Source organism: Cannabis sativa, chromosome X (genome assembly GCF_029168945.1).
Source record: "Cannabis sativa cultivar Pink pepper isolate KNU-18-1 chromosome X, ASM2916894v1, whole genome shotgun sequence".
NCBI lineage: Eukaryota > Viridiplantae > Streptophyta > Magnoliopsida > Rosales > Cannabaceae > Cannabis > Cannabis sativa.
In genome coordinates, this window is record NC_083610.1 from 16,447,297 (window position 1) to 16,472,136 (window position 24,840).

The following is a 24,840-nucleotide window of genomic DNA, read 5'->3' on the forward strand; positions in this document are numbered from 1 at the left end:
TTCTCTCCCAAAGCTAAGAAAGCAAAGTATCAGCTACCATCATTTTTAATATTTCAGCACAGAACCGATACCCTATTGGCTTTTGACTTTATGGGTTGCGTTTCATAATTACAAATTAATTACCTAAATCATCAAAAAAAAAAAAAACTTGGTGCCCTCATGGTTGTGAAAAATACAAATATTTAAATTAAAAGCACGATTATTGGCTGCTAATTGACAGCTTGGGCCCAAGTCTTGGCATGTGCAAACTGATTGGATGCTTTTATTTATGAGAATCTTCCCATATAATCAGATCAGATAGACACTATTTTAATTGGGAAAAATACAACTCAATGATCAAAAATTGAAAATTTGAAGGAAGTCCTCTCTTAAGTTCAAGCTGATGAGAACATTAGAATTGTCTGTGAACTCTTAAATGATTCTTAAATTCATAAACTTGTCATTAGAAAAAGGGAGAAAAATAATGTATCAATTCTCTTTCCCCTTAAGTGTTTATTACAATGCTATATTAATAGTTTATTGTAACAAATTATTGAGATATCATTACCCTCTAAATTAATGATTAAAAGGTCAACTCATGGATCCATATGGTACTATAGTATACATAACATTTTACAAACTAAGCATGCACAGAAAAAGAGCCAAAAAAGAACACAGGCTTCAGCTTCACAAAAATCACTAGATGCACAAGCAAAATTAATCTGTGGAATATAAGATAATATATACAATTCTAATGTTCTATCCAATCAGGCTATAATGAATATGATACAAATGAAATTGAAACGTCAGTGGGTATGTTTGAAATCATCATCTCTGTTCAACTTAAGAGCATGTAGGAAGAATGAACTAATGATACAAGAAAGTTAGCTCCAGAATTAGGAACTTACCAATTAGGACCTGATACTTTCGATTTAGTTTCATTGCCTATACTACTGGAAGATACCTACAACCAAAGGGTGTTAACTGTGATACTGGTGAAAGCCGGAACTTGAGAGATTACCTGAGCCACTACTGCTGATGGATCTCTCGATATCATCAATATCAGCGACTAAAGGAATTGGTCGTTCTGGGATATTGGGAACTGACAAGTCTGTTTCTAACATTTTCACAACCTGATCCATAGTTGGCCTGGCATACAACTGTGGATGAGAACAGAGAACAGCAATTAACACATACTTTTCTAAGATTTCAGGCACACCCTTTTCTGGCATATTATCTTCAATAACATCTAAAGCTCTCCCTTCCCTTACTAAAGACCATGCCCAATCTGTTACAAGAGAGGGTTGGCTCTCATCATTCACAAGAAGTGCTTTCTTCCCACTTAAAAGCTCAAGAAGGACAACACCAAAGCTATACACATCACTTCTCTCTGTCAACTGGCCATACAAGGCATACTCTGGAGCTACATATCCCATAGTTCCAGCTACCCTCGTGCTCAAATGTGTCATTCCCTCAGGTGTGAACTTTGCAAGTCCGAAATCAGCCACCTTGGCTTCAAATGTCTCATCCAAAAGTATATTATTAGCTTTAATATCTCTATGGATGATTGAGGGTTGTGCTCCATAATGCAAATATGCCAAACCCCTTGCGGTCCCCAGGGCAATATTTTGACGAATAGGCCAACTGAGCTTGTTATCAGGAGATCCAAACAAGTGGTCATAAAGAGACCCATTTTTCATCAAATCACACACAATGATTCTTTGATGACCCTCATAGGGAGTAGTAGCAATGCAATAACCTCTCAAAGCAACAAGGTTGACATGTCTAACACTAGCAATAACCTCAACCTCATGAGCAAAATTAGTATCTCCTGAAGCTGAACAATTCTTAAATCTCTTCAAAGCAACTTCACTACCATCAAGCAAAACCCCTTTATAGACATTCCCATACCCTCCTCTCCCAACTATGTTATCCCTAGAAAAGTTTCTAGTTGCCTTCTTAATCTCATCAAAAGTAAACTTTATCAAATTAGTACTGCCACTAATGGACTCTAAAGCCGAACCCAAACCTCTCTCTCTATCTTTAGAACGTTCCTCCTTCCTCTTCTTCACCTTATACTCCTTATGTTTATGCCATAACAACCAAACCCCACCAATTATCACGAGCAACCCTAAGCCAGAACCAATCAAAGCGACGAAAATCACAACTTTCTTCCGCTTCTTCGTACCTGTTGATCCCGGAGTCGCGAAATCGAGCAAAAACAAGCAGTTAGCCGTCCCTATATCCGTAGGTCCAAAATGGTTGGCGAAAGCCGCCGCGTAAATCGACGGGAACGCCGTGCAATCGGAGACGTTCCCGATGGAAGCTCCGATCAAATACGAAGCCCGCAAATTGGACAGGCTGGTTGTGCAAGCGGCGCAGGGCGAACCATTGAGTAACGACTGGTTACAATTATCAACTATACTGTTCACCACCGATTTGGGGACAACGGCTTCGAACTGCGCCCTGGTGGTGATGTTCATGCAACCCTGGGAGATCCAGCTGGTCTGGAAGCCACACTTGGACAGAATATCGAAATTAGGAACGTAATCCTTAAGCAGGTTTTGGTAATCGGACCAGCACGATTCAGACGAGTTGAGAGGAGGTACAAACGAGTTGGTGAGTCGGAGATAGTTCGACTGGACGAGTCGGAGGCTCTGGAGGACATACCGACACTCAGTGGCGACGTCAAGAGAACGCCGTTTAGGGCTCGGAGCTAGTTGCCGGAGGACGGTGAAGTTCAAAGGGCACGAAACGGCATCGTTTTGAAGCTGAGTTAAGGCGACGGAGTTGAAGCAGGATAGCAGTAACAAAAGCCGGAGGGCGACGAGGAAGAGGGCAGAGAAGGACATTTGGGCCTAGGGTTTCATGGAAGGAAAAACAGACAGAAGAGACAGAAGAAGAGTTTGGTGGTGGAAGAGGAATAATGGTGGGATTGAGTGAAGTAAGGCAGCCAGCCAGTTATGACAGTTGAATATGGAGATTTTGGAGATGGAAGGGAAATTGATATGAAACTTCCCCCCAAAACGACATCGTTTCTTTTCACCTAACCTTACTTGCTCATCCAATTGGGCCTGGCCCAGTCCAATATTTCAAAGCTCAGTGGGCCCAACATTCGCCGGCTTTGCTTTATCTCGGAATATTATATACACTTTTTTATGGTTGTATTATAATATGATATAAAAGATAAAATTTCAAGTGGAAAATAAAACTGTCCTGAGCACTATAATGGTTATATTGATGCGTTATAAATTAATTGATTCACTGATTTTGGATGTAAGCTTCGTCTAAAGTCATCAAACTTTGTCCTTATCAGTTAATTACTATTTTTGGTAGCGGAGATAAGTGAGAGGAAAGAAAAAAGTGTGTTTGGTTAGAAAGTAAAGGTGGAACAGAAAAAGATTAGTGGAAAGAAAAATTTCGACAATGGAAGAACCAAAAGAAAAATAAATTATGCTTAGTTAGACAGAAAAAGGTTTAAGAAAAAACAGAAAAGAAGGGAAAAAAAATGGGTGAACAGTGCTTGATAGGCGGCGGTTTGCGACGAGGTGCTTGGCTGGGTTGTCGGGGTTTAATACTTGTCAGGCCGATCCTGAGAATGAAGATCTTTTATTAAAAAATGGTATACCATAGTCATTAAAATCAATCTGATACATTAATTTATTTGAGAGTATTTTAAGAAAAAAAAAAACTGTCTACTACATGGTTAATAGTATTTAAGAAAATAGTTAGTTGAGTTCACAAATTTGGATTGATTTAATACATTATGGTACACTAATTTTTCACAGATGATCTTAATTCAATCCTAAGATATATTGAGCAGAAAAAAAAATTATCATTTAAAAAAGATGCCGTTTTTAAAAGTGCTAAAATAGTCTTTTAAGAGTCATTTACAACAATAGTAAAAATAAGAGAAAGAATTTTTTCAATTCAACAAGAGTCTTGATCCAACTTTAAAGTATATTTTACTAAACTACCAGCATGGTTAGCATTGCTCCAAACATGTGAAACAACAACTCAGGAAAAAAGAATAAAAGACAACGAACATCCATAATTAAATCTAAGAAACACGATAAATCTGTCAAACTAGAATTCAAAGCATTAGAGACTCTAAGTGCATCGATTTCAATATGAGTAATATGTATTTGTTCTTGCATCACCCCATTAAGGCTATGAAAAAGGATCTTAGCTTCTATTTCATCTGAACGAGAACAATCTTGAACTGGCTTTGAGAGAGCGGCTATCACACGACCTTGATTGTCTCGAACAATGGCACCAGTATAAACTTGCCTCCAAAATTTAGAGATTTTTGCTCCATCAATCCATATTAGAATAGTGTTCAAATCTGTGCTCAAGCATCTCTAACCAAGCCACTTTTTAATCTCCTGTAAATAAGTCATGCTGAAATGATAGTTAAAGTAAAGATGCTCCACAGATTTAGCCTGAAAATTACACAATAGACATGTATTCGTTTGACAAATATTGAATTTCATTAGTCATCTCTTGTTTGCAACCTTTGTAGAACAGCTAGCCAAAGTATAAAACGATACTTTAGAATGGATAGTCTCTCCTAAACTTGATTAGTCCAATTTACTTTCTCATAAGTAGGAAGAATAGCCTTATAAGCATGGTTGATGGAGTATCGGTGAGCTAAGAACTGTTGCTCACAACAAAACTGCTTAATTTTGTCCTTCACAACCACTATTTGCCTCCAATACCAGCTACTCTGCATGTTGGAAGAGTAGTTCCATCAGTTTTAACCCTTCAAGTAAACACTATGAACCTATTTCACCCAAAGATTATCTTGCTTTGAAGAAATGGCCCACACATACTTGTCAAGCCGCTTGATTCCAAATTAGTAACATTCTAAAACTCAAGCCACCTTCTTTCCGAGACTTACAAAGCTTTGCCCAAGATACATAACCTGAACCATTATGTTCTTCTTTACCTTTCCAAAGAAAAGCTCTACAAATAGCATTTATTTGCTTCAGTATCTTCTTTGGTAATAACATGATTTGTGCCCAATAAGAATGAATGGATACTAAGATTGAGTTGATTAAAGTTACTCTTCCAGCAAAGAAAATGTTCCTTGAGCTCCGAACTCTAATGCGAGCCACCATTTTTTCCAATATACACAAGCATTCAGGAGTTAACAGTCTCTTCACACAAATAAGAATACCCAGGTACTCAAAAGGCATGCAACTCCTTGTAAACCCTGAAGCATCTAGAACTCTTTGGACTTCAACTTCTTCCATTCCACTACAATAAATTGCTTACTTGGACTCACTAGGTTGTAAAACCAAAGCAGAAGAGAAAAGTTTTAATCATTGGAGCATAAAATAGATAGACTTGAAATCACCATTGTAGGAAAGCAACACATCATCAGCAAAGCATAAATGATTCAACTGAAGGCCACAACACCTCTCTTGGTACTTGAAACCATCCATCCTCCTAACCTTCATCATAATCCGAGATAGGTACTCCATCCCCAATACAAAAAGCAATGGAGACATCAGGTCACCTTGACAAAGACCCCTTTTAGCTCCAAAAAAATCTTTGCATTTGCCCATTAATTATCAAACTGAACTGAGAAGTTCGGATACAAATCATGATCAAATCTATAAAACTCTGAGGAAAATTGAAAGCTTGCAACATTTCTTCAATGAATCCCTATTATATGGTATGATAAGCTTTCTTCACATCCAACTTAATCATACAATTAGGCCTCTAATTCTTTCTTCTATAAAATCTAACAAGGTCTTGGCACACCATTACATTATGAGCAATGTATCTATCATGGATAAAATAGCTTTGATTTTGAGAAATCAAATTATTAAACACAAGTCTAAGCCGAGAGCAGATAAGCTTAGTCACAACCTTGTAAATAACATTACAATAAGATATATGACGAAATTCACTAACATTTGCAGGGTATTTATTCTTCAAAATTAAAATAATGATAGTTGAATTGATTTCTTTCAATATTTTACCTGAGTAAAGGAAATTTAATATTATTATTTATTGATCTCTTTATTATTTATTTTAATTATATATAATTTGTATATAAAATTAAAAATATGTTTCTCATAATTAATAAAATGTATAATAAATTATAAATAAATTTTTATGCACATATAATATAATTAAGTACTATACATGAAATTATAAATTTCTCATAATATTTAATAATAATAATAATAATAATAATAATAATAATAATAATAATAATAAAAAGAAAAAAGAGTCTCCCGATAGCTTCGGACTGCTGAAACTACCTGGGAAGAAGAAGTCCCTTCATGGTAAGGGTGAAGTTCGTGATTTTCTTTGTTTTGTGCCTGGTTTTTGTTCTTGTTAACAGTGATAGGGTTATGGATTTAGAATTGGTTAATAGGCTATCTGAAGTCTTGGTTCTTGATGAGGGAGATGGCCCTGTTCTACCTCTTAACAAGGTAGGGATTGCAGAGGGTAAGAAGAAACTTGATTTGTGTTTGATTGGGAAGGTTATTGGTCCTAGACCAGCCAATAAGGATGGGATTGAGAGAGCAATGAAAGGGATTTGGAAGATAAATCACAGATTCCAGGTTGAAGAATTGAGTTCGAAGAACACTTTTCGATTTTCCTTTGGCTGCCGTGAGGATAGGCAGAGAGTTTATGGTGGTGGCCCTTGGACTATTGACAAACAATTGATATGCTTTGTCAAACCGATGGGTCTAGGTGAAATTTCAAAGATGAATTTTGATTTCACATCTTTCTGGATCTCAATTAATAATGTGCCTTTAGCTTGTATGACGGAACTTTTCGCTCGGGAATGGGGTGAACGGATTGGTAAATTGGAGGACATCAAGATTGTTAATGGCACCATGAAAGTGAGGGTAAGAATAAATATCACCGAGCCTCTTAAACGGGGGCTGCGGGTTGCGATTGATGATAATGGGAATGAGGTTTCTCTCCTCTTTCAATATGAACACTTACCGGATTTTTGCTATGATTGTGGCATCATTGGCCATAAGGCTTTAGATTGTCCCCTGCGAGACTTTGGTGGAGATAACCCACGGATTGACAATGGGAGATTTGGTTCATGGCTGTGTGCTCCGACATCTCCTCCCCGTGATAATTTTCGATTCAACAGAAAACGAGCGGACTCTCCTTCAAGCAGACCGATCATGACGATGGGCGAAGCTTCTAGAATCATCTCGGCAGTGGAACGGTCTCGGCCTCGTTATTCTGGCCCTACCCCGGAGCAGTTGGCTCCGACTTCTGTCTTGGAAGCTCGTGAGCGTGAAGAGGAGGAGAAGAGTGTTGCTGGTGTTGATCCTGGTATTAATGGTGATATGGGTGAAGTTAATAAAGTTGATATGGTGGGTGGTGGTGTTCATTGTGTTATGGCTGAGGTTAATAAAGATAATAATGTGGTGAGAGAGAGTGAGTTGGCCGAGATGATGGATGGTGTGGCATCACATAGTGTAAATGAGTTGTTGAAAGGTAAGGAGGTGATTAATGGTGGGTCACATGACGTGATAGCTTCCTCGGTTGGAGTGCAAATGCAATGTAATGTTTTGAGTCAAATAGAGGGTCCCAGTAAGGTGCCACTTCAACCAATTGATAAAGGAAAAGCAATTTTGCATAATCATTTGAATGAACATTTATCTTTTAGTCATGCTTTTCAACAAACTTTTGAACCCCTTATCAAAGCACAAAAAGCTAAGACTTGGAAGCGCGTTAATTCGTCAAAGGGTCGTGGTTCTAAAGGTATGCCTAAGTCTAATTCTTTTCCTTTGAGCCCGAAACTTTCTCATGTTATTGTGGCTAATGTTATGAATAAATTGAGCCCGCGAGGTGGGGGTGGTAGTAAAAGAAAAATGGATGTGGAGTATAGCAATGATAGTGCGAAGAAAGGTCGAAAAGATGGTAGTTCGGTTAGTCCTTCCGAGGTCACGAATATTGTTTTGGCGAAGTCTGCAGAGCAGACTCGCCAAGAGCCATGAGTCTGTTATGTTGGAACGCTCGGGGGTTGGGGAACCCCGGTGCGTTGACTGCCTTGCGAGCTCTGGTTCGTAAGTTTTCCCCAAGTTTAGTTTTTTTGTCGGAGACTAAACTTTATGGTGGTTGGGCGGAAGGGATTAGGCGACAAATTAATTTTCCTAATAGTTTTCATGTTGATTGTATTGGGAAGAGTGGTGGTCTGTTATTATTATGGAATGACGATTGGGAGGTTAATGTTAAGTCATTCACTTCTGGTCATATTGATGCTTTGGTTAAGTGTCCTGGTAGGGAGGTGTGGAGGTTCACTGGGTTTTATGGCAACCCAAAGGCAAGTTTACGGGCGGAGTCGTGGAGATTGTTATGTCGGCTTAAGGATTTATTTGATCTTCCTTGGGTCTGTGGTGGTGATTTTAATGAGATTCTATCGATAAATGAGAAGAAGGGTGGTGCTGATCGTAGTGTGGCGGCAATGTCTGAATTCCAACAAGCACTGGATAGGTGTTCTTTGGCGGATTTGGGGTTTGAAGGGCAGTGTTTTACATGGTTGAACAAAAGGCATGGAGATGCGCATGTACAGGAACTGCTTGATCGTTATTTTTGTAACCAAAGGTGGCATGATTTGTTTCCTTCTGTTAAGGTTCTTAATGGTGATTTTCTTCACTCTGATCATAGACCGATTGTGGCCACTTTGGAGAATGTGACTAGAAGGCGGCATTTTGACAAAAAGAGGGGTTTTCGGTTTGAGACTCATTGGTTGAAGGATCCTGAATGTTAAGAAATAGTTAATAAGTCATGGTTATCAACGGCGTCTCCTTTAGCTCATCAAGATAGTCTTATTGATATTTTTGGCTCGTGTGCTAATCAGTTGGGGGAGTGGAATAAAGGTAAGTATGGATCAATTCCTAGGTTGGTTAGAGAAACACAGAAGCAATTGGATGATCTTCTTAGTGTCTCGGCGCCTTTAGTGCATATGGAAGAGGTAAAACGTCTTGAGTTTAAATTGAATGACCTTTTGACTCGTGAGGAATGCTATTGGAAATTGAGATCGCGAGCTGATTGGCTTGCTCTTGGGGATAGAAATACTAAGTATTTCCACAATAAGGCCACGGGTAGGAAAAAGAAGAACGCAATTGTGGAGATTATGACTGAGGATGGGCGTAAGTTGAGTTCTGAAGAAGATATAGTTTGTGAGATTGAGAGATACTTTGGTACTATATTCTCGTCTACTTCTCCTTCTGTGCAGCAGGTAGAAGAGGGTATTGGCAATATTGAAGCCAGGGTCTCTCAGGATGAGCGGGAGTTGCTTGAGGCTCGGTTCACTGCTGATGATGTGTTTGCGGCGGTTCGGGCTATTGGAGCCACGAAGGCGCCTGGGCCGGATGGTTTCCACGCAATATTTTTCCACAAGTTACGGGATATCGTTGGTCCTCGGGTTCTTCTTTGTGTGCCTGGATATTTTAAATGGGGAGCAATCGGTCAAGAAATTTAATAAGGCGCATGTGGTATTGATTCCGAAAGTCAGTAGGCCTGGGTTTGTGAAGGAGTACCGTCCTATTAGCCTTTGTAGTGTGATGTATAAGATTGTGGCTAAGGCTGCGGCTTTGCGGTTAAAAGGTACTTTGTCTCCGCTGATTTCTTCGTTTCAGAGTGCTTTTGTGCCAGGGCGGGCTATTCATGATAATGTTATGGTTGGGTTTGAATTGTTACATTCTTTGTTTAAGAAGAATAATGGAGTGCGTGGGTTTATGGCGTTGAAATTGGATATGAGTAAAGCCTATGATAGAGTTGAGTGGTGCTTCCTGCGTGCCATAATGTCTAAATTCGGGTTTCCAAGCCGATGGGTGGATTTGATTATGGATTGTGTTACTTCAGCTGAGTATGCTTTCTTGGTAAATGGGAGGCCTCGGGGTTGTGTGGTGCCTTCAAGGGGATTGAGACAAGGGTGTCCTCTTTCTCCTTATTTGTTTCTATTTTGTGCTGAGGCGCTTTCGATGCTCCTTCAAAAGGCTGAGATAAATGGGGAGTTACTGGGGTTTAGGTGCTCTCGGTCTGGCCCTCATGTGTCTCACTTGTTCTTTGCTGATGATAGTTTGATTTTTGGTAGAGCCAATGGTAGGGAGGCGGAGGCGATTCGTCGGATTCTTCAGTGTTATGAGAGGGCCTCTGGGCAACAAGTCAACTTTGATAAGTCTGCAATTACATTCAGTCCGAATGTTCAGCAAGCAGACCGTGCTAGTGTATTGGGTATATTAGGCTTGGGGTCAGTGGCTACTCATGATAAGTATTTGGGGTTGCCGACAGTCATTGGGAAGAATAAGAAGCGTACGTTTGCCAGTATTTGTGACAAGGTCCAGAAGCGGGTGCGTGGATGGAAACGGAGTTTCTTTTCAGCTGGGGGTCGTGAGATTCTTATTAAGGCGGTGTTGCAAGCGGTGCCGAATTATCTTATGAGTATGTTTCAACTACCAGTGGCGACTTGTGATAAGCTGCGTTCAATCATTCTCCAGTTTTGGTGGGGCACTAAGGGTGATAAGAAGAAGATTGCATGGGTAAAATGGGATGATGTTTGTCAACCAAAAGTGAAAGGGGGGTTAGGTTTCAAGGATTTGACCCTGTTTAATCAAGCTATGGTTGCTAAGCAAGTGTGGCGGTTGTTCCTTTCGGCCGATTCGCTCCCAGGTCGGGTCTTGAAGCATAAGTATTTCCCTGAGACATCAATTTTGGACGCTAAGGATCGTCCTGGTTCTTCTCATTTGTGGTCTAGCTTGGTTTGGGGGTTAGAGTTGTTGCGCCTTGGGATGCGAAAGGTGGTTGGGGATGGCTATACTATTGATGCGTTTCGTGATCCGTGGATTCCTCGGCCGAGGACATTTCGTCCTATCACTGCTGTTCCTTCGACCCAGGTGATGGTTAATGAGTTGATTGATGTTGGGGGGGTTTGGAATATTCAGGCGTTGTCTCAACACTTCTTGCAGTTGGATGTGGATGTCATCCTTGGTCTTCCGTTGGGGTGTGGGGCTGGTGATGATCGGTGGTGCTGGCATTTCAGCTCTAATGGTTCTTATACTGTGAAGAGTGGGTATGCGGTGGCCCTTCAACTCTTGGGGGAACGGTTAGGCTCTTCTTCTTGGAACCAATCTCATTGGTGGAATGGGTTGTGGAATTTGAAGGTCCCTCAGAAGGTAAAGATCTTCCTTTGGCGTATGTTTTATCGGGCTCTGCCTACTAATTCCCAACTTATTAGACGCAAGGTTCCTGTTCAGCCGATTTGTAATAGGTGTGGGGAGGAAACTGAGACCCCGGAACATGCTTTAGTGTTTTGCTCATCTTTACTTCCTCTTTGGTCTAAACTTCGTGTGTGGCATCATTTATATCGGGGTCGGGTGGGTTCTTTGGCGGAGTTGCTTGTGTATTTGTTTGAGGTACTGAGCAAGGGGGAGTTTGAGTTGATTTCAATGGTGTGGTGGTGGGTGTGGTTTGATAGGAATTCTGTTTTGTTTGGGAAAAAACAATCGCGGTTGACCGGGATTGCTGAGCTTGCGCATGCTGCTTTGGTGGAGTTTCAAGGGGCGGGTGTGAGTGTTGGGGGAGATGGCAGGAGGGCTGGGCATGTTGGTGGTTCGGCTGGGCCGTGTAGGTGGCGCCCTCCTTTGAGGGGAGAGTTTGTGTTATCGGTTGATGCGGCGGTTACTCCAGGTAGAGGATTTGTAGGGTTCGGGGGAGTTGTTCGGGGTGGAGATGGTGAGGTGTGGGCGGCCTGGGCGGTGGGTGGGGTTGGGGAGTTTCAGGTAGCGGTGGCAGAGCTACTGGCTTTGCGTGATGGGTTGCGGTGGGCGTCCATGTTGGGGTACGAGTTGGTTAGAGTGGAGACGGATTCTACGGTTGTTCATTCATGGATTTCTTTTCCTAAGTCTATTTTTATGTATAAACCTATTGTTGAGGAGATTATTTCTCTCTTAGCTGCTGTTGGTGGTGGTTCTTGTTGTACCATTCTGCGTGTTGCGAATGGTGTGGCCCACGCACTAGCAAAGTCTGTTACTAGTTCTGTTGGGGTCGATTTGTGGACAGATGCTTGTCCTAGATTTATTAGTACTCCTGTAACAACTGATTTAATTTAATATGATACATCCTTTCTTTCAAAAAAAAAAAAAAAAAAAAAAGAAACGGGTACATGTTAGACTTGTAACCTACTTGTAAATGTACACAGGTTAGACCCGACTCGTGAGTATTTTAATGGGTTCTTTGTATAGTACGGGTTCATGAGTCCGGATCCAAACGGGTAACAAGAGTCCGAGTTAAACCCTAGGCAAATTTTCAGTCCTACTTTTACTAAATTCGTATTAATCTCTTTAATTTCTAATAGTACTATCCGAATTTGCCTGTTGCATGTGATGTGATATATTGCTCGAACATAAATCTACACTATAAATTCTTTTTGGAGTTTGTATGTAAATGAAATTTTTGATCTGATTATCTAATTATAGGCATATACTGTAATTATTTAGTACTATGTTTTTGTTTTATTAAATTTTGTTTGTTCTTGTTTCATCTAATTTACATTTTTTTTTCTCCTAGTTCAACCCATAATTTAATTTGTACTAAAAACATTTAGTATTTTGACATTATGTCCAGCATCTGCAGACCATTTTGCATTAAGAACGGTCTAAGCGTACGTTGCTAATTAATAGAGAGAAAGAGTACTTTGCTCACTAACCAAACTAATATATAATACATTATAATTAGTCTTATTTGATGATCATTCTATATAAATATATGGAGATCTTTTATTCATGAAATGTGTATCTAAATCAATATTAATGATAATATATATGTATGAGTTGGCCCATCACTTTCGTACTCCATCCTTTGTTGTGGTATTGTAGCCCATTTGAATTTCATTCATTTGTTATATTTGGCTTTATTGAATGTTTCGTATTACGTACAAAGTTAAAAGTCCAAATTTTTCGTATTAGGATTTGCGATGAGTTGCATCTCATTTGCATATTGTGATAACTATTTACTAATAATATTTTTTTTAAAGAAAGAAAGAATACTACTATGCTTTCTTTGCCTCTTAATCAATGGAATTCTTACTTGTAAACATACATATTGCTAATTTCATTTAAGATTTTAGTTTTTTTAAGATTTTAAATATATTTTATTTTTAAAAATTATAAACTTTTTTCTTGAAAAAATTAAATATTTATATTTGAAATTTCTTTATATATTTGAAATATCTTTATATTTGAAAAAATTAAAAATAGAAATGGTATTTCTGCTAAACCATAACACTTAATCATCGGGGCGAATTAACACCAACCAATAAGAAAGAAAAAAAACAGAGAACGGTTTCAAGGTGGAGTATTGTGTTTAATATATGAGTTTGCATGATCAGATTTAGAACAATTACAAATAATGAGAAAGTAGATACAGAATTAAATCTAATCAAATTTAAATTTAAATGGTATATGATTTAGATATTTTTAATTAATCTATTTAATATTTAATAATTATTTAGTCAAAAAAAAATATCTACAAACATCATAGTGAAAAAAATAATAACAATAAAAAAAATAGTTATTCTTATATGATAGAAAAATAGAAAAATTAAATTTTATCATCAATTAAAATTAATAATTATACCTGTATAATTAATAGGTTAAAAAAAAAGAGTAATGACTTATATTATAGATAGATATATAGATTATGGAGTGCAAACACTTGGACTAATTTGATGACTCTCTACTGCCAAAAATTTATTTAGAATAGAAAAGAAATTAATAAAGCAATTAAAAAGAATAACATCACATTATGCATCGGAATCAAAAAAATAAAGATTTTTTTAAAAAATAAATAAAAAAAATTATTAATATTCTCCCTATATAGGTTTGTTAGAGAGATATGTGGCTAAGATGATTTTTTTAATTTAAAAATAGATTATTAATATTTAAAAGATTGTTTAATTTTTTGGTTTAATTATTGGGTTTATTTGTTAACGGGAGATGAAACCTAATCGTTAAATTTAACAGAATATTTTATTTTTAAGTATATTCTGTTAAACCAAGAAATATCGTTAGATAAATACTTTTAATATATAAAGATATAATTATATGTATGAGTTGGCAATCATTATATTCCACGATATGTAGTTGTATTGACATCTAATTAACAAATTAATGATTTTTATAAACTCCCAATTATAACCCAACAATCTATATAAAACACAATGCAAAAGTTATTGTGTGTTCCCTAATTCAGCCTGCGAACTCCTTTATATATTTTATAAAATAAAATATATAAAAACATGAGGCATGATCTCAAAATAATACGTATTGCTTTTGATAATTTTTATATATAATTACATTTAATTGAACATTCACTAATTACGTACATATATATACATGTCAAGTTTGATCTTTTTTTTTTTCTTTCTTTTGAACCAAAGATTGATCCTTTTGAAGTGCATTAAAGCACATGACATTTGACCCTTGAACAGACATATATTATGCGGTTGATTAATCAATTTCCATATCTATAATAAATTTTAATATTTTATAACATGTTAGATCTCACTTTTGGCTAATGACACAAATTCAATTAAAACAACAAGAATGATAATACAAAAACAACAATATAAAACGACATACGAAATTTATAGAAATTCAGCTCCATATAGTGATAATAGTTTACTCCCATTTTAATTGTATCATTTTAAAAAAAAAAAAAAAACTACTAAGATCACAAGGTCCCTCCCCCACTGAATGGTTTCACTATTTATAGGGGAGGGGAGAGGTAATACATTTAAGTTCTAGCAGTAAATTAAATTCCCTATTTAGTTGAAATCAGTTGAAGATCGACTCCAGGCTAGCAATCCCATGAATCTTCGGTCTGGCGAGTTAATCCCGAATGAATAGGGATTATGGTTTCTATTGTCGTGGGAGCAATTAGAAAAGAATTTGGAAAAGATCTATTCCCAACATAAATATGTATACGAACAATATATTCAGCCCGACATGCTCAATTGCATGGCATATCATAAGATACTAGCTCCCTTCAAAGAATGGTTGCAAGATTGGAATCTAGTCAGCCTATTTGGGGAATATGCTCCGACCAGGTTCTAACATATTCGCCACATGTTATCTTGTGTCTCCACCTCATGTATTAGCTCAATCATGTGTAATACATGAGTTTCTACAAAGACACTCCTCAGTAAAGATAAATGTGTGGTTCTCGCAAACTAGCATCAAATTCATATTAATTAGATTTCCATTTATGGAATATTCACCATTGATTTTTTTAATTGCTAATGAAGCAATAAGAGAATTTGTTATAGTAAACATGACTAAAATAAATAAAGATAACATAATGAATATATTTGAATAATAAATATCATTTTAGAATGACTATAAATGTGATGCATGAGCGCATACAAATAAAACACATAAAATAATATTTAAGTTATTACACGATAAAATTCTTTGACAATTGATTGCCACCTTAGGGTCATTATCGAGTCAATTTCATTGAGCCTATGAGGCAGTTCTCATCTTTATAATTTTTATTTGAAAATACAAAGTATCGCTTTTTAGTCAAGTTAACAACTAATCATATAAAAGTTTAGTTACGTGTGAGATATTAAATTAATAATCATATATGTTCTGGACTTAATAGAATTTATACATTAAATATATAATCATAAAATAAATCATGTGAATCATGCAACATAAAATGATTTCTGATCTTTTATTAATTAGTAAATCTAATTATATTGAAATGAATTTTATTTAGGGCACAAAATCCAACAAAAAGTGTGCCCACTTTGTATATCTATCCACGATTACCCAAATAGAATCATAATACCCTACTGTTCTTGGTAATCCAACCACGAAGTCCATGACTATATCTTCTCATTTTCACTCAGAAATCTTTAGAGGCTGAAGTAAACCCGCTGGTCTTTGATGCTCTGCCTTGACCTACTGACAGGTTAGGCATTTCGATACATACTCCATAATCTCATCTTTCATGCCTGACCACCAATACATGGCTTTTACATCGTAATACATCTTAGTTGTTCCCAGGTGTAAGGAGTATGGGGTGGTGTGAGACTCATATAAAATTTCTTGTCTGATACCTTTGTCAACTGGTACATAAACCCTGCCTTTATACCGTAATAACATGTTTGACAAAATTGAAAAGTCTTTTACCGACCTAACTTCAAGCCTTTCTTTGTACACATGTAGCTCGGAATCACTCTACTGGGCCATCTTGATTCTTTCTAATAGATCAGACTGCAACGTGATATTAGCAAGTTTTCCAACCACGAACTCAATCCCCGCTCTGATCATATCCTCAGCCAACTTCAGTGAAATCTTCTTCAATTGATAAACTTACTCTAGACCTTTTCGACTCAGAGCATCTACTATCACATTTGCTTTTCCAAGGTGGTAGAGAATCTTGCAGTCATAATCTTTAACTAGTTCTAGCCATCGCCGCTCCCTCATGTTTAAATCCTTCTGAGTGAAAAAGTATTTGAGGTTCTTGTGGTCTGTGTAGATTTTCCACTTTTTGCCATACAGGTAATGGCGCCAAACTTTCAATGCAAAAACGACTGCTGCCAGCTCAATGTCGTGGGTAGGATACCGCTGCTCATATTCCTTCAATTGTCTAGACGCATAGGCAATAACTTTTTCAGACTACATTAGAGCACAACCTAACCCATGTTTGGAAGTGTCACAATAGATCACAAACTTCTCATCATTAACTGGCAAGGTTAACAATGGTGCGGTAATCAACATCTGTTTCAATTCCTAGAAGTTATCCTTGCACTTATCAGTCCAAACAAACGTACAGTTCTTTTGAGTCAATTCTGTTAAGAGCGTGGAAATCTTAGCAAACCCTTCAACAAATCTTCTGTAGTATCCTGCTAATCCTATGAAGCTTCTAACCTCAATTGTAGACTTGGGTCGAGGCCAATCCCAAAAATATTTTATTTCAAAAGTGGTATCTACTATATCCACATAATTCGATAAAATCTCCGTAATTTATAAATTATACTTTATTTAATTATTTATTAGATTTACACTAATTATCACACAATTAGCTTAAGTAAGATCATAATCTTACTCCAATATCAATATCTCCACAGACCAATTTCAGTTTATAATACCCATAACTATAGTAATCTTTAGGCTAATTAGGATTTTTACCCCTTGAACTTTGACATGTACCAAATTATGCCCCTTGAACTTTTAAGGTCGTTAAAAATATTCTCCATGAACTATTGAGATTACTGGATTTAAAGATTTTTGTCTAATTTTAGTAAAAAACATCTAACATGAATGAAAGTTCAGGGAACATGCTTTAGTACATGTAAAAGTTCGAGTGACATGATTTGTATATAACAAAGTCTGAGGAACATGATTTAGTACATAAACAATCACTAAAATAGTAAAATTAAACGAAATTAGACAAAAGTCTTTAAATATAATAATTTCAATAATTCAAGAAGAATTTTTAAATTCAGGAGGTATGATTTAGTACATGTTAAAGTTAATGGGTCAAAAATCCTACTTAACCTAATCTTTAATTATTTGGCAAAGTTAAAAAGTAAAAATGATCTTTAGTTGAGGTATGATGGAAATGGAGCTAAGCTACCCACCACCAGCTGATGAGCTTATATTTGAATCAATCAACCCACAATATACATAATACATATTAATATAATCATCGATATTCAAGCTTATAATCACCCATAAAGCTTCAAATACAAGCAATTGTATATTTTACCAGAATGATCTGGATATCCATAATTATAAATCTTTTTTCTTTGAAAGAGAAAAGAAGAGAAAAAGGTACAAAAATCAGAAAAGGAAGTAGTTGATTTGTAGAGGAAGAATGTAACGTAATCATCATTTGCAATTCCAAAATCCAAATCCCTTTGCGTGACGGTACGTTTTGATATATTGGGACTACTCCAATTCTTACTTATTATTACTTTGTCATCATTACGAAGCAATGTATTATTATACATATTGTATTTTTATGTATATATATATTTTTTAACAAAATACATTTTTATATATTTAATTTGATTTAAAAAGGTTGGTATATGCTTAAGGCATCAGCAATTACGGCATCATAGATTCCAATAATGTCTCTACTTTTTTTATATACCATAAAATAATTACCAATTACTTCTAATTTGTTATTTATGTCAGTGAAAAAGGTAAATAAAAGTTTTATGCTTCGTGTCTTAAGAGTGCGTTTTGCTTTTGTTTATAATAATTCGCATTATCATTATAACATTAAGTATTTCCGAGTAAAAAACCTTTCATATTTTTTTCCAATAAAATGACTCAAACAGTCTTACTTTATTTGATTAATTAGCTATAAGAGAAGAGTCTACCATATTATTGTTAAAAAAAAAAAGACTTATAATAATGATATGAAATAAATTAATAAACAAAAACAAAAATGCCACTTTTCAATACGTTATATCTATCCATAAATAATGACCAAAAACTATCGGATAATTCAGATAAAATTTATGTGCTTCCTACACAAAATTTGACCTATAAATCCACGTGTCACATTCTACGTACTAGTCAATCCACGTGGCAAAATCAATAGCATGTTAATGAAAAAAAAAATTATCACATACAAAAAAGAGACCACAAAATGAGCCGTGTCTGAATAATGAAGTTCCGGTCAAAAAAATTACAATTTACAAAATAAAATAAAAATATTATTAATAATAATAAGAAAGTGTTTAACGGCTAAAAGCCCGCAAAGTTATGTGTCTTTTTTTTTATTAATATTATAATAAAATAAAAAAAATAAATTTGTGTAAGCAATACGCCGGGAAACATTGAAAAGGGCGTCATTTGCTGAAGCGGTTTAGTGTAGAGTAGCTCTGAGCTTACCTCTAATGGCGGTGAGGTAAAATACCCATATTCCTGCTCCAAAAGTCCTTTCATTTCAGTATATTTCTCTATCGTTATCGTTCCCACGCTTTGGCGCCACATTATTCCTCTACTTTCATCTCTGTTCATCAGCTTCAACCTCTGTTCTCTGCTCTCATTCAGGTAAGCATTAGAGTCCCCCTTTCTCTCTCTCTCTCTCTCTCTCTCTCTCTCTAGAATGTATGAAAGCTTCTTACTTTCACATTTTTGTTTTCTGCACTCTTCCTTTTATGTATGATTCCTTTTATTTTATAAAGAGAAAGGGTGGAAAGGGGGAGAGAAAGTGGTTTAGAAAGCATCAGTAGCAGCTGTGTGTCAAGTGGGAATTACTGACGGTTTTGGAAGTGGGTGTCTTTTTTTAATTTTTCTCTCATGGCCGTTTTCTTAGTTTTGTTGGCTTTATTAGTTTTCTTGTTCTTGTTTATAACTTGTTAAGTTATTGATGTTAATGGCTTTGAATTAATTGTTGTTTCTGAACTTTGGTGGTACGAGTGGATGATGATGATGATGATGTTTGTTGCTCTTATTTGGTGTAGTATGGGGTTGCTATTTTTATTAATTGATTAATTTTTTTAAGATTGGCTACATTTTTATCCCGAGATGTAATTGTGTTTTTATTGAGATCTGTTATAGAGTTTTGGGGTTATGGTTCAGTCTGATTGAATTTCAGATGTTTATTCCATTAATGGGATGGACATTGCAGACCCATTAATTGATTTTGATGTTTTCCATGACATTGTTTTGTTTGGATCTCTTTGTATTGTCTTGGAATAGGTCGCTTTTTGTTGTTGAAAATATTGGGAGGAAAGGATGGTTTTTTATTGGGAAAGTGCATGTCTTGTTATGGTCACCATTGCAGTGGTCTCTGCTTGATCTAAGACTCTGTAATTACTGAAATTAATCTCTACCATTATGCATTATTTGGAATTTCGATGAGGACAATGATACCAAGTTTGATGGTATCTTTAACAGCAAAAAAAATAACAGTTTGGTGGTATAATTTTTGCTCTCTTTCTTCTTCTTAATCTTCTTTCTTTTTTGTGCTGTTGTTTCAGCTGCTGATTGGAATCTTTGCTTGGATGTTTAAAACTTTGTATGTTTATATAGATCCAGAGAAATAAAGAGAATTAGAGATTATTGTATTATCTGCTGAGTAGTAGTGGTCACTAATTATAGTTGGTCTATACTCTACAAGCCAATTTCAAAGCTACATCTATTATTATGAGATGCAATTTTTCTCCTCTTTCTTATCTTCACCATAATACACATGTTACTCTGCCTTATCTTTGACTTGAATATATCTTATTCCCATGATGCTGTAATAGCTTTCTAGTGATTTTCATTTTGTATTTTATCCCTATAGAATGAAATAAGGGACATATGTATGATTACTTTGATAATTCATTTATGCATTAGCCTCTGTTTTTGGATAGGTAACTTGCTAAATATGACGGAGAAGGAGGACACTTGCTCTCCCACTGGTGTTTTAGAGGATTATTTCAGAAGCTCAGACTCTGAAACATGCTCTTCCAAAGAGCCCAATAATGGGTCCGAGTCTCACAAAAATCCAAAGCTACGTTCTCGATGGCATGGTTTCATGCAATTGCTAAGAACAAGATCCAAGAAGCCTTTGAATACAATGCACCCTCTTAATGTTTTGAACCTCTCTAGGAGAATGAGTGGCAGTATGAGGGAGATTATATCGAAATTTGGGTCGGACTCTGATTATGGTTTGAAGTCTCCATGGAAAAACTTTTCTTTGTATGAGCTTCAGGTCGCAACAAACTATTTCAGACAAGGTTTTTACTTTGTATTTGGACTTCAAAACCAATTAGCTTATAAGTTGTTTGTAGAAATGTCTAACTGAATTTTGTTTTTCGGGGTCCTGTTCTTTGTTTTCGGTGCAGAAAACTTGATTGGAAAAGGTGGTTATGCTGAAGTTTACAAGGGGTGTTTGAGAAATGGGCAATTAGTGGCGATTAAGAAGCTAACAAGGGGAAAACCAGAGGACACTACTGCAAACTTTTTATCAGAGATAGGGATTATGGCACATGTAAATCATCCTAATACTGCTAAGCTAATTGGCTATGGAGTTGAAGGGGGCATGCACTTGGTTCTTGAATTATCGCCACATGGGAGCTTGGCTTCCATGCTTTATGGTTAGCTAAATTACAGTTCTCTTAATCTTTCATCGCTTTAATTAAATGTTATGTATCCATTGGTGGTCCATTTCAGCTCATTTTTCAACACTTTAAAAAAATAGTTTATTTTTGTTCACAGGCTCAAAGGAGAAGTTGAAATGGGGCATTAGGTATAAAATTGCGGTTGGAACGGCTAGGGGTTTGCTTTATCTTCATCAGAGCTGTCAAAGGAGAATTATCCACAGGGACATCAAGGCTACAAATATTCTGCTAAGTGAGGACTTTGAGGCTCAGGTACCTAACTTTTTGTTGATGAACTTAATGAGTAAAATCTTAATTATACTGTGTTTTTTCTAATGTAGCCACTGATTTCTACTGTTTGCAAATTAAGTAGTTACCACTCCTTGTACAGATTTGTGATTTCGGTCTTGCAAAGTGGTTGCCAGAGCAGTGGACTCATCACACAGTGTCAAAATTTGAAGGCACCTTCGGGTTAGTAAACCTTATACTTCAGTAACTCATTTCCCATCTTCCATGAAAGATTTTGTCTAGTCTTAACAGTTCTACATTTCGCAAACTCAGCTATCTTGCTCCAGAGTACTTACTCCATGGCATAGTAGATGAGAAAACTGATGTATTTGCCTACGGGGTGCTACTATTGGAATTAGTCACTGGACGCCGAGCGCTAGATTATTCCAACCAAAGCCTTGTTCTTTGGGTATGTTGTATTGTGTTGTAGTTCCCTTCTTACTTAGCCAAAGGATGATATTGGTTCCATAACTTTACATGCAATGACAAGATAAAAGGATGCTTTTTTTTGACTTTTCCAATTGCTCCATGTCAATTTTCTTTCTAGGCAAAACCCTTGCTGAAGAAAAGTGAGTCAAGAGAGCTAATTGATCCCTCTTTGGGCGATGACTACAACTCCAGACAGGTGAATCTCGTGCTCTTGGCTGCTACTTTATGCATACAGCCGTCGTCAATTCGTCGGCCCACTATGAGTCAGGTATAATATTTTTCTACAAAGTCAACCTCAACATATAGTATCTTTAAAAATTAATGAAAAACCAATCTGAGAGGGTAGGAATAGAATACGTGTTTTAACTTATTAATGTTGGTTATCTCAATTTCTTGTACAAGGTGATAACCTGTACGTGATATCATAACCACTGGATTAAATTAATAATTAAAAATCAGAAGCTGAACATGACATTAATTGACTCTTTCTGTATTTTATGAAATTGATTTGCATTGAAAATGGGGTGCAGGTTCTAGAGCTTTTACACGGCGACTTTAGTTGCTTGAAGAACGTGAAGAAAACTCGAATTTCATTTTTCCGAAAGGCATCTCGTGAAGAACTCACCAATACAGAAGGCCACAAAACAAAACCAGGAATAGGTTGATCTTTGATTAACCAATTCCTGAGACAAAGATGGTCGGTAAGAAAAAACATATTGATGATGGTGTACATAATGAAAAAGCAAGAACACGAGAATGAAAAAGCAACTTCAGTTTGTGTACATAGAAAGATAAAGAAAGTTATAGGAATTTTTACAACCAAATACAGTGATGCAATTACAAAGTCTCAACCCTATATCCTATATAAAGAGCTTCTGGCTCCTCTTCTAGAAGACTAAAAGTTCATGAGGAACCAATTTTTGTTTAAACAAAACTACAATGATAATATATTTGTGAATTTTGCATTACTTTCCCTTTTTTGTTTTCATCTTTTCTTTTTTATTTTTATCTATGAAGTTGAATAATTTAATATAAGGTGCTTCTATGTATAGACATATTTCTTCTCTGTCCGAAGAATTTAGACAACACAGAATTTATGAGTATTCAAAATTATTTGAACACTCAAAAATAAGGAGGCAAGTACTCAAATAATATAACATGAAATATATAGCATAAAATATATGTATATGTATGTACACTCCATTTGTGTAGAGATCTCTTTACATATATACTCACTCAATCTTTTTAAATTTCTTTCCAACACCTACATCATTTTTAACAAAATTATCCTCATTAGTAAATTAAAAATAATATTTACTTTTATTATTATTATTTTTTTTGAATGGAATATAATAATTTTATTAAATAATTATCTCAGTTACCAAACAATGTAACAAATTAGTAGGAACATATTCCAAATTGAAGCTACAATCAGGGTACTGTTAGACTATCATCATCTCTATTCCCTTTATCAATTCTCCTATCCCACCTAGGTCTATGAATTTCTCTATCAATTCCATTACCTTATCCTTACCCATGAGCTTCCAACATTTTTTCCTTAATTGACCTAGGAGTTGTTCCCGGGCATCCTAAAAAAAAGGTTATTATACATCCCAACCCCATCCCTTAGAAAGAAAAAGGTAGCACCGAAGAAAGGAAAGAGCGAGATGGTGGTTTTTGTTGTTCCCGCGAAGCGAAGATCATTCGCCAAGCGAATGAAGTGGGTCAACCTCTTTTTGGCTTCGGCCAAACACTTTTTCTCACTGGTCAAGCTTTCTACAAAAAAAGCGATGCGAGAACGTATTCTCTTATCTAAGCTTCTTCCCTGTGCATTCGCTCCCCCCATCGTAGATGGTTCAGCCACGCCCGGTGCCGCGAAATGATTGAGAACTCCGATGGGGTCGAAATTAATTTGGTTCTTTGTATTCAATATTTTGATAATTTCTGTGATTAGAGGGATTATACCTATTTGCACAAATACCTCGGCGATTACCGCTCGCTAGGCAAGGCTGCCCCGTCCCAACAGCTATAGTCTCTCTGTTGGTTTTTCGTGTTTCGCGATACTGACCTCTGCCTCTCTCCGCGATAAGGAGCAGGCTTTGTTCTCACGGGAAAAAGGGTTTTTGGTTTTGTGTTATTACATTAATTACTAGGAAAGGGCTTGATAGCAGGACGATGGACGCTCTAAGCAAAGCGAGCACGGCTTAGAGGTACAATGAAATTAATTGTATTGTGTTGTCCCGAATTAGCAAAAGCAATGTCTCCTTGCATAATATGGATTCCAAACATTCATGATCTGGATGTGAATGAGTCGAATTACTTATCCCTCGGTCTATTATTGAACTATCTCTCCAGGGATTGTGGCCAGTTGTGGGCGAGGAGGGATTCGAACCCCCGACACCGTGGTTCGTAGCCACGTGCTCTAATCCTCTGAGCTACAGGCCCCACCCCGTCTCCACTGGATCTGTTCCCGGGAGTACCCTTTATTGTTCGGAAATTCTCAGCTATATGGGGGGCTTGGATGGTGAGCAAAAACAATTGATCAAGAAGTTGGTCAACTTTCGCATGAAAGAAGGTAAAAGAACGAGAGTTCGTGCTATTGTTTATCAAACTTTTCATCGCCCAGCTCAAACTGAACGCGATGTAATCAAACTTATGGTTGACGCCGTAGAGAATATAAAGCCCATATGCGAAGTGGAAAAAGTAGGAGTCGCTGGTACTAGCATCAGTCAATCTTCTTTGCACGAGCATTGAGAGAGAAAATAAATAAAGAGCTGTTGTTCCCCTCCCAAGGGCAGGTTCTTACGCGTTACTCACCCGTCCGCCACTGGAAACACCACTTCCCGTCCGACTTGCATGTGTTAAGCATGCCGCCAGCGTTCATCCTGAGCCACTAATTGTAGTAACCAGAACAGGGCCTCGGCAACTTTCGATCTATTTCTTGCCACAACTCACTATAATTCTTCACTACTCCTACAGGCTTTACGGAGTCTGGAGGGATTCATTTTTTCTCAATCAACAAGAATGCCTCAACTGGA

General features: G+C 36.6%; 3 protein-coding genes and 1 non-coding gene across 8 annotated transcripts; 2 read left to right on the top strand and 2 right to left on the bottom strand.

Annotated features, from left to right (window-relative positions):
• Positions 1-665: 665 nt before the first annotated feature.
• On the bottom strand, positions 666-3,664 carry LOC115702928 (probable LRR receptor-like serine/threonine-protein kinase RKF3). The gene has a single exon (XM_030630402.2). It carries the CDS (start codon positions 2,829-2,831, stop codon positions 960-962), a length of 1,872 nt encoding a protein of 623 aa, XP_030486262.2. The 5' UTR covers positions 2,832-3,664; the 3' UTR covers positions 666-959.
• Positions 3,665-7,960: 4,296 nt separating this feature from the next.
• Positions 7,961-9,451, top strand: LOC133032063 (uncharacterized). Its single transcript, XM_061105882.1, has 2 exons — positions 7,961-8,732; positions 8,781-9,451. Exons 1-2 carry the CDS (start codon positions 7,961-7,963, stop codon positions 9,449-9,451), a joined length of 1,443 nt encoding a protein of 480 aa, XP_060961865.1.
• Positions 9,452-18,760: 9,309 nt separating this feature from the next.
• On the top strand, positions 18,761-22,770 carry LOC115702903 (receptor-like cytosolic serine/threonine-protein kinase RBK2). 5 transcript variants are annotated; one of them, XM_030630384.2, is made up of 9 exons: positions 18,771-19,046; positions 19,181-19,267; positions 20,357-20,722; positions 20,831-21,082; positions 21,204-21,358; positions 21,477-21,556; positions 21,647-21,782; positions 21,921-22,070; positions 22,333-22,770. In XM_030630384.2, the coding sequence occupies exons 3-9, from the start codon at positions 20,371-20,373 to the stop codon at positions 22,465-22,467; spliced, it is 1,260 nt and encodes a 419-aa protein (XP_030486244.2). In that variant the 5' UTR covers positions 18,771-19,046; positions 19,181-19,267; positions 20,357-20,370; the 3' UTR covers positions 22,468-22,770. The 5 variants fall into 5 exon arrangements, with proteins under 5 accessions (XP_030486237.2, XP_030486251.2, XP_030486244.2 ...); XM_030630377.2 differs by lacking the exon at positions 19,181-19,267 and having other exon boundaries at positions 18,761-19,046; XM_030630391.2 differs by lacking the exon at positions 19,181-19,267 and having other exon boundaries at positions 18,770-18,900.
• A 1,403-nt stretch (positions 22,771-24,173) lies between these two features.
• On the bottom strand, positions 24,174-24,252 carry TRNAR-ACG (transfer RNA arginine (anticodon ACG)). The gene has a single exon. It is a non-coding gene; the product is annotated as a tRNA-Arg (tRNA).
• Between the last annotated feature and the right edge of the window lie 588 nt (positions 24,253-24,840).

Excerpts from the sequence above, each read along its gene's own strand:
- LOC115702928 (XM_030630402.2), bottom strand. The coding sequence starts at position 2,831 with ATGTCCTTCTCTGCCCTCTTCCTCGTCGCCCTCCGGCTTTTGTTACTG.
- LOC133032063 (XM_061105882.1), top strand. The coding sequence starts at position 7,961 with ATGAGTCTGTTATGTTGGAACGCTCGGGGGTTGGGGAACCCCGGTGCG. Across the intron at positions 8,733-8,780 it reads TTGGTTGAAGGATCCTGAAT|CTCATCAAGATAGTCTTATT; the intron begins GTTAAGAAATAG and ends CGTCTCCTTTAG.
- LOC115702903 (XM_030630368.2), top strand. Across the intron at positions 21,083-21,203 it reads CTTGGCTTCCATGCTTTATG|GCTCAAAGGAGAAGTTGAAA; the intron begins GTTAGCTAAATT and ends TTTTGTTCACAG. Across the intron at positions 22,071-22,332 it reads GTCGGCCCACTATGAGTCAG|GTTCTAGAGCTTTTACACGG; the intron begins GTATAATATTTT and ends AATGGGGTGCAG.